General features: G+C 44.7%; 1 protein-coding gene and 1 long non-coding RNA gene across 19 annotated transcripts in view; one reads left to right on the forward strand and one right to left on the reverse strand.

Annotated features, from left to right (window-relative positions):
- Positions 1-12288: 12288 nt before the first annotated feature.
- On the reverse strand, positions 12289-15331 carry LOC140599983 (uncharacterized). 2 transcript variants are annotated; one of them, XR_012003088.1, is made up of 5 exons: positions 15290-15331; positions 14870-14915; positions 13734-13801; positions 12879-12988; positions 12289-12427 (listed from the first exon to the last, which is right to left on the reverse strand). It is a non-coding gene; the product is annotated as an uncharacterized lncRNA (long non-coding RNA). The 2 variants fall into 2 exon arrangements; XR_012003087.1 differs by lacking the exon at positions 12289-12427 and having other exon boundaries at positions 12865-12988.
- The window catches only part of DYSF (dysferlin), a 217533-nt gene continuing 213250 nt past the window's right edge, over positions 12390-16672 (forward strand). For 12 of the 17 annotated variants that reach the window (XM_025994567.2, XM_025994572.2, XM_072766897.1 and 9 more), the window contains exon 1: positions 12846-12977. In XM_025994567.2, the coding sequence (XP_025850352.2) occupies positions 12890-12977 (88 nt within the window). In that variant the 5' untranslated portion in view covers positions 12846-12889. Of the gene's footprint in view, positions 12978-16672 lie in introns of all 17 variants that reach the window. The other 5 variants (XM_025994580.2, XM_072766912.1, XM_025994577.2 and 2 more) reach the window with 5 other exon arrangements.

Genomic DNA, 16672 nt, shown 5'->3' on the forward strand with positions numbered 1-16672 from the left:
AATTAATCAGTGTAATCTACCATATCAACAGGCTAAAGAAGGAAATAACTATGATATCAACTGATTAAACACACCTAATTATGGTAAAAACTTTTCAGTAGTTTTTCAATAGAGGGTAACTTCCTCAATCTCATTAACAGGATTTACAAAAATAAACACATCCATAGCATCATACTTGAAAGACCAAATGCTTTCCATCTGAGATTGGGAACAATGAAAGGATATCCATTCTCACTGCTGCTATTCAACATAGTGCTGAATGTTCTAGCACCCAAGAGGAAAAGAAGGCACACAGATTGGAAAGTAAAAATAAAAGTTATTTGGAGATGACATGATGGTCTACATAGAAAACTCTAAGAAATCTGTAAACAAAACTCCTACAACTAAAAAATGAGTTAAGATACAAGATCAACATAAAAGTTAATTGTATTTTCTATATACTGACAATGAACAAGCAAAAGCGAAAACCTTTAGAAATGCAATATCATTTACAATTGCTCCAAAGAATATTAGGTATAAATGCACCAAAACATGTATAGGATTTAAACAATAAGAATTACAATATGTTGATGAAAGAAATTAAGGGAGATTTAAATAAAGTTTATTATGTTCATAGATTGAAAAATTCAACATTGTGAAGATGTTAATTCACTAAATTGTTCTTATAGGTTTTATGCAATCCTATAAGAATTTTAATAGTATTTGTATAGACATAGACAAGCTTATTCTAAAGTTTTTATAGGAAAAGAAAAGCCCTAGGATAGCCAAAACAACTTTGAAAAAGAAGAATAAATTTGGAGGCATCAATTTCCAATTTTAGGGCCTACTAAATAGGGATAGAAATCAAGAAAGTGTGGTATCAGCAGAGGGAAAGACATAGATGAATGGAACAAATCTGGAAATAGATCCACACAAATATACCCAATTATTTACACAGAAACAAAGGCAATTCAATAGAAGAAGAGTAGTTTTTTCAATAAATAGTGCTGGAACACCATCAGCAGAACATTCATCAGCAGAAAAAATGAATCTCAAGCTAAACTTTACACATATTAAAAACTCAAAAGGGATCATGGATTTAAATGTAAAACTTGCCAGGGCACCTGGGTGGCTCAGTGGTTGAACATCTGCCTTTGGCTCAGGTCGTGATCCTGGGGTCCTGGGATCAAGTCCAATGTTAGGCTCACTGCGGGGGGACCTTGCTTCTCCCTCTGCCTATGTCTCTGCCTCTCTCTGTCTCATGAATAAACAAAATCTTTTTTAAAAATGTAAAACTTACATAAAATGTAAAATGATAAAACTTTTAGAAAAGAGCATAAGGAACAATCTTAAAAATCTAACACTTGGCAAAAGTTCTTGGACTTGACACCGAAAATACAATCCATGAGAGGAAAAAATGGTAAATTGCATTTCATCGAAGTGAAAACTTGTTCTGTAAAAGACCTAGTTAAAAAAAAATCGAAGGACAAATTAGAGATTAGCAGAAAATATTTACGAATCAGCTTTCCAACAAAGGCCTTATACCTAGAATATATAAAGTCTCAAAAACTTACAAAAAATCCAATTAGAAAATCAGCAGAAGGGCAGCCCCGGTGGCGCAGCGGTTTAGCGCCACCTACAGCCCAGGGTGTGATCCTGGGGACCTGGGATCGAGTTCCGCATCCGGCTCCTTGCATGGAGCCTGCTCCTCCCTCTGCCTGTGTCTCTGCCTCTCTCTTTCTCTCTGTGTGTGTGTTTCTCATGAATGAATGAATAAATCTTTAAAAAAAAGAAAAATCAGCAGAAGACCTAAGACATTTCACCAAAGAAGACATACAGATCGCAAACGCGTGAAAAGATGTTTAACATCATTAGCTGTTGGAGAAAGGCAAATTAAAATCACAGTGATACCATTACACAACTATCAGAATGGCTAAAATGAAAAATAGTGATACTACCAAATGCAAGGATTCAGAGAAATTGAGTCATTCACATGTTGCTGATAGGAATGTAAAATGGGGCAACTACTCTGGGAAACTGACAGATCTTTTCAAAAGTAAAAATGGATTTACCGTATGACCTGACACTTGCGCCTGGGCATTTATCCCAGAGAAATGAAGACTTATTTTTACATAAGAACTTGTACATGAATATTCATAGCAGCTTTATTTATAGTAGTCCCAAACTGGAAACTACCCAAATACCCTTCAGTGTGTGAATAAAGTGTGGTACATCCATACTTTGAAATACTATTCAATAATAAAAAACAATACACATGATAACTTAGATGAACCTTAAAGAAATTATGCTAAGTGAAAAAGCCTGTGAAAAAGATATGCATGCCACATGATTCCATTTATGTAATGTTCATGAAATAGTAATTGTAAAGATGTTAGTTATTGATGGGGATTGAGAATGGAAGAGAGGATGGGGGTTACAGGAGTCTTGTGATTGCACTGTTGAGTATTTTGATCATAGTGGTAGTTATGCAAGGCTACACAACAAAATTGCATAGTGTGTGTACACACATAAATGAAGGCGCATCTAACTGGTGAAACTTTAAAAGCTTTATGGGTTGTACCAATGCCATTTGTAGATTTTTATATAGTTCTGTAGTTGTTTAAAATATTAACACAGGGGATCCCTGGGTGGCTCAGCAGTTTAGTGCCTGCCTTTGGCCCAGGGTGTGATCCTGGAGTCCCAGGATCGAGTCTCACATCAGGCTTCCTGCATGGAGCCTGCTTCTCCCTCTGCCTGTGTCTCTGCCTCTATCTCTCTCTGTGTCTCTCATGAATGAATAAATAAAATATTTTAAAAAAATAAAATATTAACACAGTGAATTAAGAGAAGTGTGCCCAGGACCTCCCTGTATATTTCTTTGCAATTTCCTGTGGACCTTTAACTTTCAAAATCAATAGTTTTAAATTTCTGGGCTTGCATTGATCATGTATTTAAGGATTACGTAGGTACTCCTTAAATACCTATAAAAAAGGTAACATTTTTGCCAGGGGTGGATAGGACACAGTGGTCTATGATGTGCAGTGTCATTACAATTATTCAAATTATCACCAGTGGCATCAAGGAACAAAGTGCAAGTAGAGGGCAGGCATTGGATGACCAAGTATCTGTGGCACTTAAGTGACAATAGCGATTTATAAAGACTCTAGAGTCCTTTGATTCTTATGGCCCAGTGAGCAAATTTAGGGGACAAAAGTTATGAACATATGATTAAAACTGGCACAGAGAACAAGAAAGCCTCTAAGACAGCTTTGAAGGAGTTCCTTATCTGGCATCACAGGGCAGGTAAGGATGAGGATCCCTGATATGACACATTCCCCTTGAGAACCTGCTAACCACTTGGTTGCTGATTGACTATATTCAACCCTTCCCATCATAGAGGATGCAGTGCTTTGTCCGCACTATGAATGTACATATTTCAGGTATGGATTTTCCTTCCCTGAACTCAGGCTAAGAGTATCACCATTTGTGGACTTACGGATGGAGTTTATCATCATGAAATAACACTCAACATCACTTTGAGGAGGAGATATATTTTTTGGTAAGTGAACTTGCGGGCCATAGGCTCGTGCCCACAGACTTCACAAGTTTTACCACCTGCTCCATCACCCAGAAGCAGCTGGCTTGATAGTTAGAATGACTTAAAGACTATTTATGGCACAAATTGGAGACATCTTGGGAAGTGTGAGTATTGTCCCACAGATGCTTTATATACCTTAGACAGAGGCCAATATGTGGAACCAACTCACCCATGCTTGGAATGTATGGGTTTGGGAATCAAGGAGTAAAAGTGAGAGTGCTCCCCCTCACTATTACACCTACTAACCTACTTCAAGGATTTCTACCTCCCAATAAAGTCCAGGATTATTAGTTCTCTATGACCTTAGCCTCAATCTTTTTGGAAGTCCAAATATCCAAAAGAAGAATGCATAGAGCAGACATAAGAGCATAATTCTAATGAATTGGAAGCTGAGACTCCCCTTTCACATCTTAGGGTTACTCAAACCACTGAACCACAGGAAGAGAAAGAGTTTGTTGTACCTGATATGATGATTGGTCTTATTTACCAGGGGAGAATTCAGTTGCTGCTACACAGTAGGAGCAATAATGACTATGTTTGGAACCTAGCAGATTCATGAGAGTACTCCTTATGACTGGCCCAATAGTCCTGGTCAAAGGAAAACTGGGCTAATCTGTACTGACAAGACCAGAAAGAACTCAAATCTGCCCAGCCTTCATGCTGGCAGAGGTAAAGAGGAAAATAGAATGAGTAGTGGAAATGTTCAATTGTGATTATCAACATAGACCTTGTTATCAGATACGAAGATGGAGACTATAGCAACCATGATATATGATTTTTTTTTTCAAATCTTTTTCCCATCATTATTCTATATGTTGGGTGTAACAAACTAAGGATGTTCTGACAAGTACCCAATTCTAAAACCACTAAGAGGCTTGATTATGAGTAAAGATAGACCTCAGAGCCTAGGCTTGAAGGGGACCACCTGGAAGGGGAAAGTGTTCTAAAATGTCAGTAAGATCTGATTTCTGGACCAGACACTGGGCAATGATTGGGCAAGAGAGAAAAGCAGTTACGAAGTACTGTGACTGGGTAGGAAATACTGTAGCAAGCTTTGTCCTGTTCTCAGCAGGACCTTTGGCTCAGTCCTATTTCTCTCAAGCCAAATATGTGAAGAACTTCAAGAAACCTTCCTCAGCTGACTCTAATAAAAGAAAACTCTTGGTAAGGGTGAGAATTTACCAGAGTCAAGGAATTAGGTGGGTGCCCAGGGTTTGGGAGAGCCTGGTTAGTAGAGCATGTTGTAGAAAAGCAGACCCCTACAGAAATGACAGGATTTGGGCCTTGAAAACTGATCATTGCTCTGGCCAGCATACAACCTTAAGTATACCTTCTGCATCTGCTTCTCCAATCAATTTTTTCTTGTTGGTCAGGATTAGATTCCATATAGCAGGTCCCTTCTTTCTTAGTTCATCTTCTGAGAGTTGGAATTGTCCCTAAGGTAAGTCTTATACCAGATGCATATCTTTGAGTTAGTGTAACTTCCCCAAATGTTCAGAGTGGAAGTCTCTCCTTACCACCTCAGCTTGTGCTTGTACTACAGTCATCATCTCCATTAATCATGTTCTTCCCCCCTCCTTTAATCCTCACCTTTAAGCCTTTCTCAAATGAGTGTTGGTGAGGATTTCCATGCAGGGGTACATCTTCTTGATCTGCAGGACTCTCTTGAGTTCTGGTATTTATGCTTCTTTGAACCAAGGGTATCTTACACCACTTTGTTGAGCTTATGTAAGTACCTCTACTGTTAAAACCTCAAATGCTTCTGCATGGTATGAATGGTCTGAATGTTTGTGTCCCTTGAAATCCATATGTTGAACTCCTAACCCCTAAAGGTTAAGGATTAGTAGGAGAGGCCTTGGGAAGTATTTAAATCATGGATGTGAAACCGTCATGATTGGGATTAGTGCCTAAAAAAGAGGCCCCAGCAGATTCCTAGCCTTCTTCCTCTGTGTGAATATACAATGAGAAGTCTACAACCTGGAAGAGAGTCCTCACCTGACCATGCTGGCACCCTGATCTCTACTTCTAGCCTCCAGGGTTGTGAGACATACACTTCTGTTATTTATAAGCCATCTGATCTATATTTTGTTATAGCAGCCCAAATGGACTAAAAGAGCTTACAACATTTTTATAAATGCCAGAGACCATAAATATTGTGGCTTCATTTCTAAAGTTTTTTTTTTTTAAGTTTTTTTTTTTTTAAGATTTTATTTTTAAGTAATCTCTATAGTCAATGTGGGGCTTGAACTTACAACTCTACATCAAGAATCAAGTGCTGGGGCACCTGGGTGCCTCAGTCAGTCAAGCATCTGCCCTCAGCTCAGGTCATCATACCAGGGATCCTGAGATTGAGCCCTGCATATGGCTCCCTGCTCAGCAGGGAATCTGCTTCTCCTTCTCTCTCTGACCCTACCTCCCCCCCCCCCCTCTTGTGTGCTCTCTCTCTCTCTCTCTCAAATAAATAAAATCTTAAAAAAAAAATTGGGGTCAAGTGCTCTACCGACTGAGTCAGCCAAGCACCTTGCATTTCTAAAGTATTAATCTTATGAAATAATAGTTGCACATTACAATAGTAATAGCAACTAACATTTATCGAATATTCACTATGCACCAGGCATATATATGCAAAACACTGTACTAGAATTCTCCAGAGAAACTGAGCCAATAATATATATAAAGAGATTTTATATAAAAAAAGAGATTTTATATATTAATATATAAAGAGATTTATTATGAAGGATTGGCTCTTGGGATTATGGTGGCTGAGAAGTCTCGTGATCTGCTGTCTATAAGCTGGAGGCCCAAAAAAGCCAGTGGTGTAGTACTGGTCCCAACCCAAAGGCCTGAGAAGAACTAGGGCAGCCAATGGTATAAGTCTCAGACCAAGTCCAAAGGCAGAGAACCAGGAGCACTGATGTCTGAGGACAGGACAAAAAGGATGTCCCAGCTCAAATAGCAAATTTGCCCTTCCTTTGCCTTTCTTCTATTCAGTCGATTTAGGCCCTCAGTGGATTAGATGATGTTCCCTCACATTGATGAGGGTGATCTTTTCTCATCTACTGATTCAAATGCTAATTTCTTACAGAAACAGCCTCAGCAGACACACCCAGAAATAATATTTTACCAGCTATCTTGGCAACCTCATCTCAGTCAAACTGACATGTAAAATTAACCATCACAAGCACTTATCCCATGAGGCAGATACTCTTCTAGTTCCTATGTTATAGATAAGGAAACCAAGGCTGAGGAAAGTAAGGTAACTTGCCTAAGACCATCCGTTAGTAAGGAGAGCTAACATTTGAATCCAGATAGTCTGACTCTAGAGTCATCCTTTTACACTGCTACAATTGTTCTTTTCTTGTCCTACTGGTTTTACAGTTTTTAGCTGAATCTCACTTACCTCCCTCCTCTTCCAAAGCTCTTTTTCCACTTAAAGCCAATCTCCAAACAGTCTTCTCAGTGTTTGTGAAACATACTCCATCTGAATGCAAGAGTGCATTTGTCTGGCATTTTAGGTTATGATCCAAAGAGCCAAAGCGTTTTCTTTGATGCTACTTAGGTCAGTGATTCCCAGTCTTTGGTCTGCAAAAGAGTAAGCGGAGAGTTTTAAAAAGCCAGACTCCTGGGCATTTGCAGACATTTTGGTTCAATAGATCTACAAGTACAGAGGGACCCAGGTGTCCATTTCTTTACAAGAAGATTCTGATACAGGAGACCTTCAGATTGACCCAACTTGAAACACTGACAAGTCAAATATTCACTTTTCTTGGTGTCTTTTCTTTACCCCAAATCCCAGCCTTCAGCCAAGGAAGGAACACTGAAAATGCCACCAGTACGTTGCCCTCTTAATTCCTGAAAGTATTCTTCCTTGTGGTGTTGTCTCTCCATGAATGAATAGGAATTCTTTGGTATGGAGCTTCAGAAAGCACTCTGCCTAATCTCTGCTCTAAGACACACACCACGGACCCTTCATACTTGCTCCCCCTCATCTGCATCAGCTCTGCCTGTGCCCTCATTCTGTACCTTTTAAGGGAACCAGCCATCACTAGGGCCAGCTGGGGCCTGGAAGAGGTTTCTTCACGTTTGCTAAGATTGCTGCATCCTGGGAGGTTGTGGCCTCTTCCACAAGATGAGATAACCTCACTTTAGAAAAAATTTAATTCCTATTCTATCCCACACTCCATCTGTTTCCTCAGAAGCTCTCTGTCTCATCCCCTCTCACTCTTTTCCTTCCCTCCCTCTCTCCCAGTGTGTGTGTGTATAAGTGTATCTCTAGGCTTTCTTTCATCCAGTCTAGAGACTCTTCACCCTCTGAAATAAATTCAAAAGGAGGGCTGTGCACACAGATGGACCCACTCACATAGTCCCAGAGCTGTGTTCTATGCATTTCAGCAGACAAGTTGCTCTCCACTTCCTACTCAAGGGGAGAGATTTCTGGGGGAATTTCAGACCAGAAGAACCAACCATCCATTCTGAACATACTCCTTTCGGCTATACCAGCACCCATACCTGAATGGATAATAATAGTTTCTATTTATTGTTTACCAAGTATTTATTATGGGAGATTCTCAGGAAGATCCCTTTCATGGAAGATTGAAATGCTTTGAAACTATCATGAGTTTTCTCCTTAGGGGACGCAGATAAAATGACCAGAGTGTGGGATCCCTGGGTGGCTCAGCGATTTAGCTCCTGCCTTTGGCCCAGGGCGCTATCCTGGAGTCCCAGGATCGAGTCCCGCATCGGGCTCCCGGCATGGAGCCTGCTTCTCCCTCCTCCTGTATCTTTGCCTCTCTCTCTCTATGTCTATCATAAATAAATAAATAAATTTGAAAAAAAAATGACCAGAGTGTAAGCAGGGTCTGTGGTTCTCAGGAACCTTTGCAAAGATCTGAGAGAACATAGACAGCATACACATTTTCCAAATTACCTCTTTTGTTAAAAATCTGCTTTTTATCGTTCTATTTTCTACAGGAAATAATATCAGACTTGCTCCTTGATTTCTCAGTGAGGTTGAGGAGCTGACCTTCCTTTTCTGCCCCAAAACAATAAGCAGCAAAAGTGCTCTGAATCCCTGTCCTTTTCAACAATGGTCTGATTGCCTTGTTAGAGGCTCTGTGTATTTGCTTCCTGAGGCTGCTCTTACCAGTTGTCACAACTGTGGTGGTTACAAGTTCATACAGTTCAACCAACTGTGGTGGTTTCATAGTTCAAGAGGCCAGAAGTTCAAGATCAAGATATCTCTTTTTTTTTCCCCACTGCAGAATTTTCTCTACTTTTCCATGCATGTGGCTTCTTCTGAGCCTCCAGTTTTATTCAGCTCAGTTCCAGCTACACACAGAGGCTAGTATCTCTCCATCTCAATTACAAATTCTTGGGAAGATACCATCAGATTGTTTCAGTGTTGAGTCGGTTGTTTTTCCCTTCTCCAGGGGATGATCTCAAAGAATGTGGTTCTTTGCCATATAGAAGAGACCCTAAACATGTCCTCCACATTGAGGAATAAAGTTGAGGTGCATTCTCACTAGGAATTTATTTCTGTACCGACTGGCCCTTGTGTAACAAGTTTGAAGAGGGAAGTGTCTGGACAGCTCAGTCAGTAGAGAATACAAGTCTTGATCTCAGGATCATGAGTTTGAGTCCCATGTTGGGGGTGGAGTTTAGTTAAAAAGTCTGAAGAGAACTTGCCACATGAATAAATAATGTAGAGTAGTTGCAAGGGGGGATATTTAACCTATAAAGGAAACTGATTCTGGTCAAATCACTTTAGTCACCACGTTTGCAAGCAGCCAGGTGCTTCTGAGATCCAATTTTAGCTCTACCTTAGAGCAGGTTCATGTTACTTTATACATCTGAATAGAGCCCAACTGTACTTCTTTAAAAATAGATCCTTGGGACGCCTGGGTGGCTCAGCAGTTGGGTGCCTTCCTCCGGCTCAGGTCGTGATCCTGTGATCCCGGGATCCCAGATGGAGTCCCGCATCAGGCTCCCTGCATGGAGCCTGCTTCTCTCTCTACCTGTGTCTCTGTCTCTCTCTTTCAGTCTGTGTCTCTCATGAATAAATAAATAAATCTTTAAAAAAAATCGATCCTAATTTGGGCTTTCCCTGTATCAGCAGAGCCTCTTGTCCTTCTTCTCGATAAAATTACATTTTACTCCCTACTTGGTACCCATCTCCAAAACTTGAATCTGGCAAACTCCTGCCACATGCAAGACACCCTATAAATAAGTGTTCATTAACTGAATGAATGAACAAGTCAGTTACTTCATCCAAGCTAGCTAGAGTTGTTTTCTCCAACAACATATAATGGCCAAGGTTAGCAGCAAGAAATCGGATCTCCTCCACTTGCTCTGCAGAATGTCCTTTCTACTTCCTGCCAACTTTCCTTTACTTCCTTCCAACCCCACTCTCACCACCTTGGGCCAGGTCACCATCATCTCTCACTTTGGCCCTCTACTGGAGCTGCTGCTGCTGCTGCTTCTTCTTCTTCTTTTAAGATTTATTTATTTATTTATTCATGATAGACATAGAGAGAGAGAGAGGCAGAGGGAGAAGCGGGCTCCATGCCGGGAGCCCGACGCAGGACTTGATAGTGAGTTCAATAGCAGGATTTCAGGATCACACCTCGGGCCAAAGGCAGGCGCTAAACAGCTGAGCTACCCAGGGATCCCCCTCTACTGGAGCTTCTAACTGATCTCTTTGCCTTCAATCTGGCCCTTTCTACTTCATTCTCCAAAAAGCAATCAGAGGGAGCTTTTGAGAAGCAAATCAGATCCTGTCATTCTTCTGGACTTCCTCAGGTTCTGTGTGGTTCTCTCAGCCTCACCTCCTCCATCCCTCCCTGCCTCCCCACCCCCAGCCTGGTTCTCCAGTCACAGTGGTCTTTTTCTTCCTATCCCTCTCCCCAGTGCCTTGACCCAGAGCAATCTGTTACTGCTCTAGAACACCTCTTTCCTCTGCCCCAACCTCAGTCTTGCCCAGTGAACTCCTAATTGGCCTTCAGATCTCATCTCAGATAGCTCTCATTGTCCCTACGATTATATGAGGGCCCCATTTTCTGTCCTTTTTTGCATTTACAGATTTGTAATGGTATTATGATTGGCTTGATTATTTAATGAGAGTCAGTTACCTCCACTGAAGTGGAAAGAAACTCCTTGAAACCGGAGACTTATATTAGTTTTCTCAAACTGCCATAACAATATACCTCAAACTGGGCAACTTAATAGAAATTTATTTTCTCACAGTTCTGGAGGCTAGAAATCCAAGATCAGATTATTGATTTGACAAATTTGGTTTCTTCTGAGGCCTTTCTCCTGGGCTTTCAGAGGGCCACCTCCTGACTGCATGCTCCTAGGGTCTTTTCCTCTGTGTGCATATACCCGTGGGGTCTCTGTGTCCGAATTTCCTCTTGTCAGATGGAATTAGAACCCAGACTTGTCTTAATTTAATCACATCTGTAAAGGCCCTAACTCCAAATACAGTCACATTCTTAACTGGATGGTTATGGCATATGGATTAACATATGGATTTTCAACATACAGACTGGAGGGGAGGTGGGGAATTCAGCCCATAATAGGAACCATGCCGCTTCTGCTCATCATTGTGTCCCCATTACCCAGGACAGTACTTGGCATGTTGTAAGACTTGAAACAAGCCTGTTAAACGAATGACTTAATTTCACCACCATCCCCCCTTCTCTCCTTCCCAACCACATAGTGCTCTAGAGGCAAAGAAAAGACACAAAAGTTGCTGCAGGAGGACCATAGGTAACCACAGGAAATGTTTGCTCTCCTGATCTTAAAATTACAGACCTTTCAGGGAATGTTGCTCCTACCTAGTAAAGCCAGTGGGGCAAAATAGCCCCTTCTTCCTGTCCTGGGTGTATGTGCTACTCCCCTGGGTTGCTGGAGGAAAAGTTTTGCTGACAGCTGCACACCCATTCAAACTGCCCTCTTTAGAAGCTGAGTCACCCTACTTTGGGGAGTGTGGATCTATACAGGTCCCAGAAAGCAGCTTAGTATTAGGTACTGGGACCTAAAAAAAGGCACGTCCTGCAACCATATTCCAAGGCTGAGAATTCAACCCAAGGAACTAGCAGAAAGGTCTCAAGGTGGGTTTATATCCCAGGCTTTATACAAAAAAAGTATTTCCCATTATTATAATAGTGTGTAACAATGGAGAAAAGCTTGGTAAATCTAGTACATTTGTGTGATACAAAATTATGCAGCTATTGGGCAGCCCCGGTGGCTCAACGATTTAGCGCTGCCTTCAGCCCAGGGAGTGATCCTGGAGACCCGGGATCGAGTCCCACGTCAGGCTCCCTGCGTGGAGCCTGCTTCTCCCTCTGCCTGTGTCTCTGCCTCTCTCTGTACCTCTCTCTGCGTCTCTCATGAATAAAAAAAAAAAAAAGTAGCTATTTAAAAAATTGCCTATGAAAAATTTATAATGATGCAATAAAATATTACATGAAAATACAGGACACAGAACTGCATATACATTAATCTCAGAAATATAATAAATACTGTAATTTACACGCGCGCGCGCACACACACACACACACACACACACACACATTCAGAGGTAAAAACCTGGATTGGTAAAATCCAAAAGTCAATACTATTTTTTTTTCAGACTCCAGAGATTTTATTTCCTTTGCTTTTGTGTTAAAAGTAACAGATGTTGCGTTTACAGCCTAAAAATGGGGGGACAGTTTTTAAGGCAGCGGCAGGAGGCGGGTCGTCGAGTCCTCACGCGGTCGGTGCGCCGGCTGCGCCCCTGGTCCCCCGAGCGGCCGGCTGCCTCCGACGAGGGCTCAGAGGGCTCGAATCCCGGCGGCGGGCGGAGGCCACAGGCTGGGCGAGGCGCACCGGCGGGGGAAGGGCGGGGAGGGACGAAGCCTTTCTCCCGTCGGCTGCGCGATCCCGACCGCGCGGGGCGCCCCGAGCCCTGGGCCAGCCCCCTGCCATCCCGCCGCCGTTCCGGCCAGGTGCAAAATGCCTTGTCATTGGGACAGTCCGCGGCCGGAGCATTGAATTACAGCTCAGCCGAGCCCGGATAGGGCGGCGGGGGTGGAAGATGAGCAGAAGCCCCTGTGCCCCGAGCGCCCGCCGACCAGCGGGATAAGCGCGGCCGGGGCCGGGGAGGAGGGCAGCCCGCCTCGCTTCCAGAACACGAGATCGGAGCCGCAGCCGCGATCCCAAGCGGCCTCCCTCCTCCAGCCGCTCCAGGGAGGAGCCCCGCGAACTGCGATCCTCCCCGACCTTCCCCAGCCCTCTCCGCGCCCTGGGCCCCCGGGGCCCTTACTCGTGCCAGTCATGCTGAGGGTCTTCATCCTCTACGCGGAGAATGTCCACACCCCGGACACGGACATCAGCGATGCCTACTGCTCTGCGGTGTTTGCAGGTAGGAGGGGCCTGCATCCTCGCAGGGCAGGGAGGGTGCGGTCAGAGGGAACCCCCGACCTCCACCCAGAGAGCGCGGGGATGGGAGAGAAGAGACTCCACGCCAAGCCTGACTGACTTTGGGGTGCTGCAGAGGCCCGTATCCTCAGGAAGGAGTGACCCAGAGGGGAACTGAGACAATGAGAGAGGTGGCTGAGCTGCACTTCTCTGGGGTCTGGAAGCTGAGCCCAGGTGGGGCTAAGGTGGGCCTGGAACATAGGGCCGGCTTCTGTCCTCTCACTTTCCTGGATCTCTTAAAAGAGGTCTTTCCGTGCTGTACTGCTAGGATCCCCTCCTCTCCAGGGAGGGCTGGGTCTCAGGCTTATTTATAGCCCAGCTCTCTTCCTGGGTCTGGGCCTGGCCTCTGTCCTAGGCCTCAGCTCTCTATCACAGCACCAGTTGGCAGGCAGGCGGCCACTGGGGGGCAGAGAAACCGCCCACTGTCCAGGGACCCTACTCTTAATTTGGGAACAGGGTGGGAGAAATTTAGCAGCTGGTACAGCTGGCCCCAGCACCAGCCTCTTAGAACTTTCTTCCCTCTCCCTTCCCACCAGACTGGAGCTGGCTGGGGAGTGGTATCTGGGGTGTGGTATCTTCATCATCGTTGCACAAAGGAGCCTGCTCCCCTATCAGATTGGGAACTTCCACAGGAGAGTCTTCCCATGGTCATGACTAGATATTTCCTCCAGGAGGTGATGGCCAGGCCCTGTCTGCTTACCTGGAACCCCCTCAGAGCCAAGTCAGAGCTTCTGTCTGCCCAGCTGGGTCTTTGGGTTCCGAGCCATACTGGAGGAGAAAGACCAGAGTATGAGAGTCCAACCCTTCACTAACCTTGGGGGTTTGCTCTTAATCTCCATTACCTGTTACTTCCCTTCTCCCGAAAGACCTGGCTTCATTCCAGGCCCCCGGAAATCATAGCCACATGGGTCCCTGACCATTCAGTAGACCTCTCTTTTCTACTTCACGAGCTCCTGGATATACCTGTTCCCAGACGCCTGTGTGCAGGTGTACTCCCAGACTTGTGTACACCCAGGAATGCATGTGACATTTAGGATGTTCCAAGGGATAGAGGTTCAGAGAACACAGGCGTGTGTCCACACAGATGTATCAGAACAAGGGCATATGCGCACACACACACACACACACACACACACACACACTCCTGGATGTGAGATTTAGGCTTTCTCGAGGAGGCATCACTGAATGGACCAGTGGCCTGGAAAGCAGCCTGATCCAAGAGGAGGCACAGAGGGGGAGTGGGAGGTGACACTCTAGCTGTGCTTTTTTCGATGACATTCTGCTTTGACCTGTTCTCTACCAGTTTCCCACAGTTGCCTCCGGAAATGAACTTTATCCAGGTGTTTCCAGGGGGAAGACAAAGGCCTGAATGGGGGACTTCCATACTTCCTCTGCATCCTCAGCATTGGACAGGCCAGGCCAGCAGCCTCACCTAGGAATCTGGGCTCCTAGTTGCTCAACTCCAGGGAGCACCGTGCCCACTGTGAACATTCCCCCAGCTGAGTGGAAGGAGGATACCATCACCTTGGAGGGAGCGGGGAGCCCTGTGCATCTAATAGCTGCCTCTTGCTCCAGTGCCCCTTCCTTGTCACAGTGCCCTAGTCCAAGGTCCGAGCAGGCTTTGTGAATGGCACTCTAGAGCTGCCCAGTACATAAAAGAACCTCAAGGAGTGTGTGTGTTGGGGGGTGGGGGTGGGGGGTGGGAGCACCGTACAACCCAGCCCGTGTTCTCAGGGGTCTTGTCTCCTCTGGAGCTATTCAGCCTGAACCAGATTTTCCTTCCTGATCACAAGCTCCATCTCCCACCCCCCCACCCCCACCCTAATACACACATACCTGCCTCACACTGTGAAGTCCCTCTACCCAGGCCAAGCTCTGAACCCTAGCAAGAGAAAGGAAAGAATGAATAATGTATGAGGAAGCACTTTCTAACTGCTGAAGTGCTTTGCCCACAGGAGTACCACTGGTGTGGCTCCTCTTCTGTCTTATGATTTCAACTGCAAGGGCTGTCTGGGGGACAGTCTTGCCCATCCCCCATCTTCCATCCACCATGGGAGCCCCTGACTGAGTCCCTGCCCTCTCTGCCTGCTGCCCCAGGCTCCCCCTTCCCTGGGGAGAAAGGAAGTGGGTTGTCTATGCTGATAGAGCAGTGCCCCCAGAGGGGGCTGCCTGTAGCCCCACACCCCCACCCATGGCAGTCACTGCCAGGCAGTCACAAGGAATATAATCCCTCCCTTGCCCTGGACACATTCCTACCTCCTGCACTGGCCAAGCTCTTAACCCATGTCCAAATTTGGCCTCCCCACAGCATTCAGGCCTGCTCACCCTCCCCGGAGCCAGGGCCAGGTTGGTGAATGATTACACAGAAGTCTGTGGTCTCAGGGACACACTACTCAGAGCAAAACAGCCTCCTGGGAAGTATTCCTTCACAGGCTAGCCTGGATCTGGCCTTCCCTTTAGGTTAGAGACCCATAAAGCCCCCTCCTTTGGATATCTGATTATAACATCCCATAATTATGCCTCTTCTGTGCGTGCATAAATTCATTTCATGTTCACAGCAGGCTTGTGAGGCCAAAGGGCAGGGATATTATTTCCCTTTAGAGAAGAGCAAATAGGCCCAGAGAAGTGCAGGGCCCTGGGTCACACGGGAACCAAAGCACCTCCCATCCTCACCCCACCCACCTCTTCACTGCCCTCTGTTGTTCTCAGCAGCCATGGCTCATGAATAAGAAAGTGCTTTGGAAAGCATACCATGTGCTGCCCACAGCCAGGGCAGCCTGGGCCTGAGCCAGCACAGGGATGGGGACAGTGCTTGGGGTACCCCGCATGGGGCTGAGTCAAAGCAGGGGGAGTACAAGGCTGTAGGGAGCACCATATAAGACAAATGATCAAAACATGGAAGGTTCTGATTTTAAAAATGTCTTTTCATCACAAGGAGAGAGAATGGGCATTCATTAAGCACAAACAACAAACAATGTACCATTTTCAGATGCTGTTTCTTTAAAACCCTATGACAATCCTTTGAGCGAGACATATTTAACTGATACTGAGCTTATTAGGAGCTAGGCACTGTTCTAAATAGAACTTATTTACCATGAGCTATATCATGTTCGGCTAGAATTTATACCAGGCACTTGTATGTAGACACTTAACCCTCCTAGCAACCACATATAATAGCAACTATCATCACCCCCATTTTACAGATGAGAAAACGATGGCACAAGGAGGTTAAGTTATACACTGGTTGAGAGTGGATTTGGGAATCGAGCCCATGTGATCTGGCTCCAGAGCCCCATCTTTAACCACTTCACCATCTCCTTTGGGTCTTAGCTTTGATTTTCAAGAGACAAGCAGTAAAAGGTGGAGGGGCAGGATTTGAACTCAGGTCTGCTCACACCCAGGAGCCCAGTCTCTTTGAATACTGCTTGGCATTCAATACATTTTAACTATTATTATTCTTATATATGATTATACATATATTTATTATAATAATTATTAGAGTTAACACGTGTTGCACAGGTACTAAGAAATCACTCCACACACCCAAGAAGACTATCATTATCTTTTGCACCTGATCATTCTGATCATCAGCTGTTTGTCTAGCTACTGTCCTACCAGTCTGGGCACCATGGCTCATTG

The sequence above is a fragment of the Vulpes vulpes genome, chromosome 8, assembly GCF_048418805.1.
Source record: "Vulpes vulpes isolate BD-2025 chromosome 8, VulVul3, whole genome shotgun sequence".
NCBI classification, from domain to species: Eukaryota; Metazoa; Chordata; class Mammalia; order Carnivora; family Canidae; genus Vulpes; species Vulpes vulpes.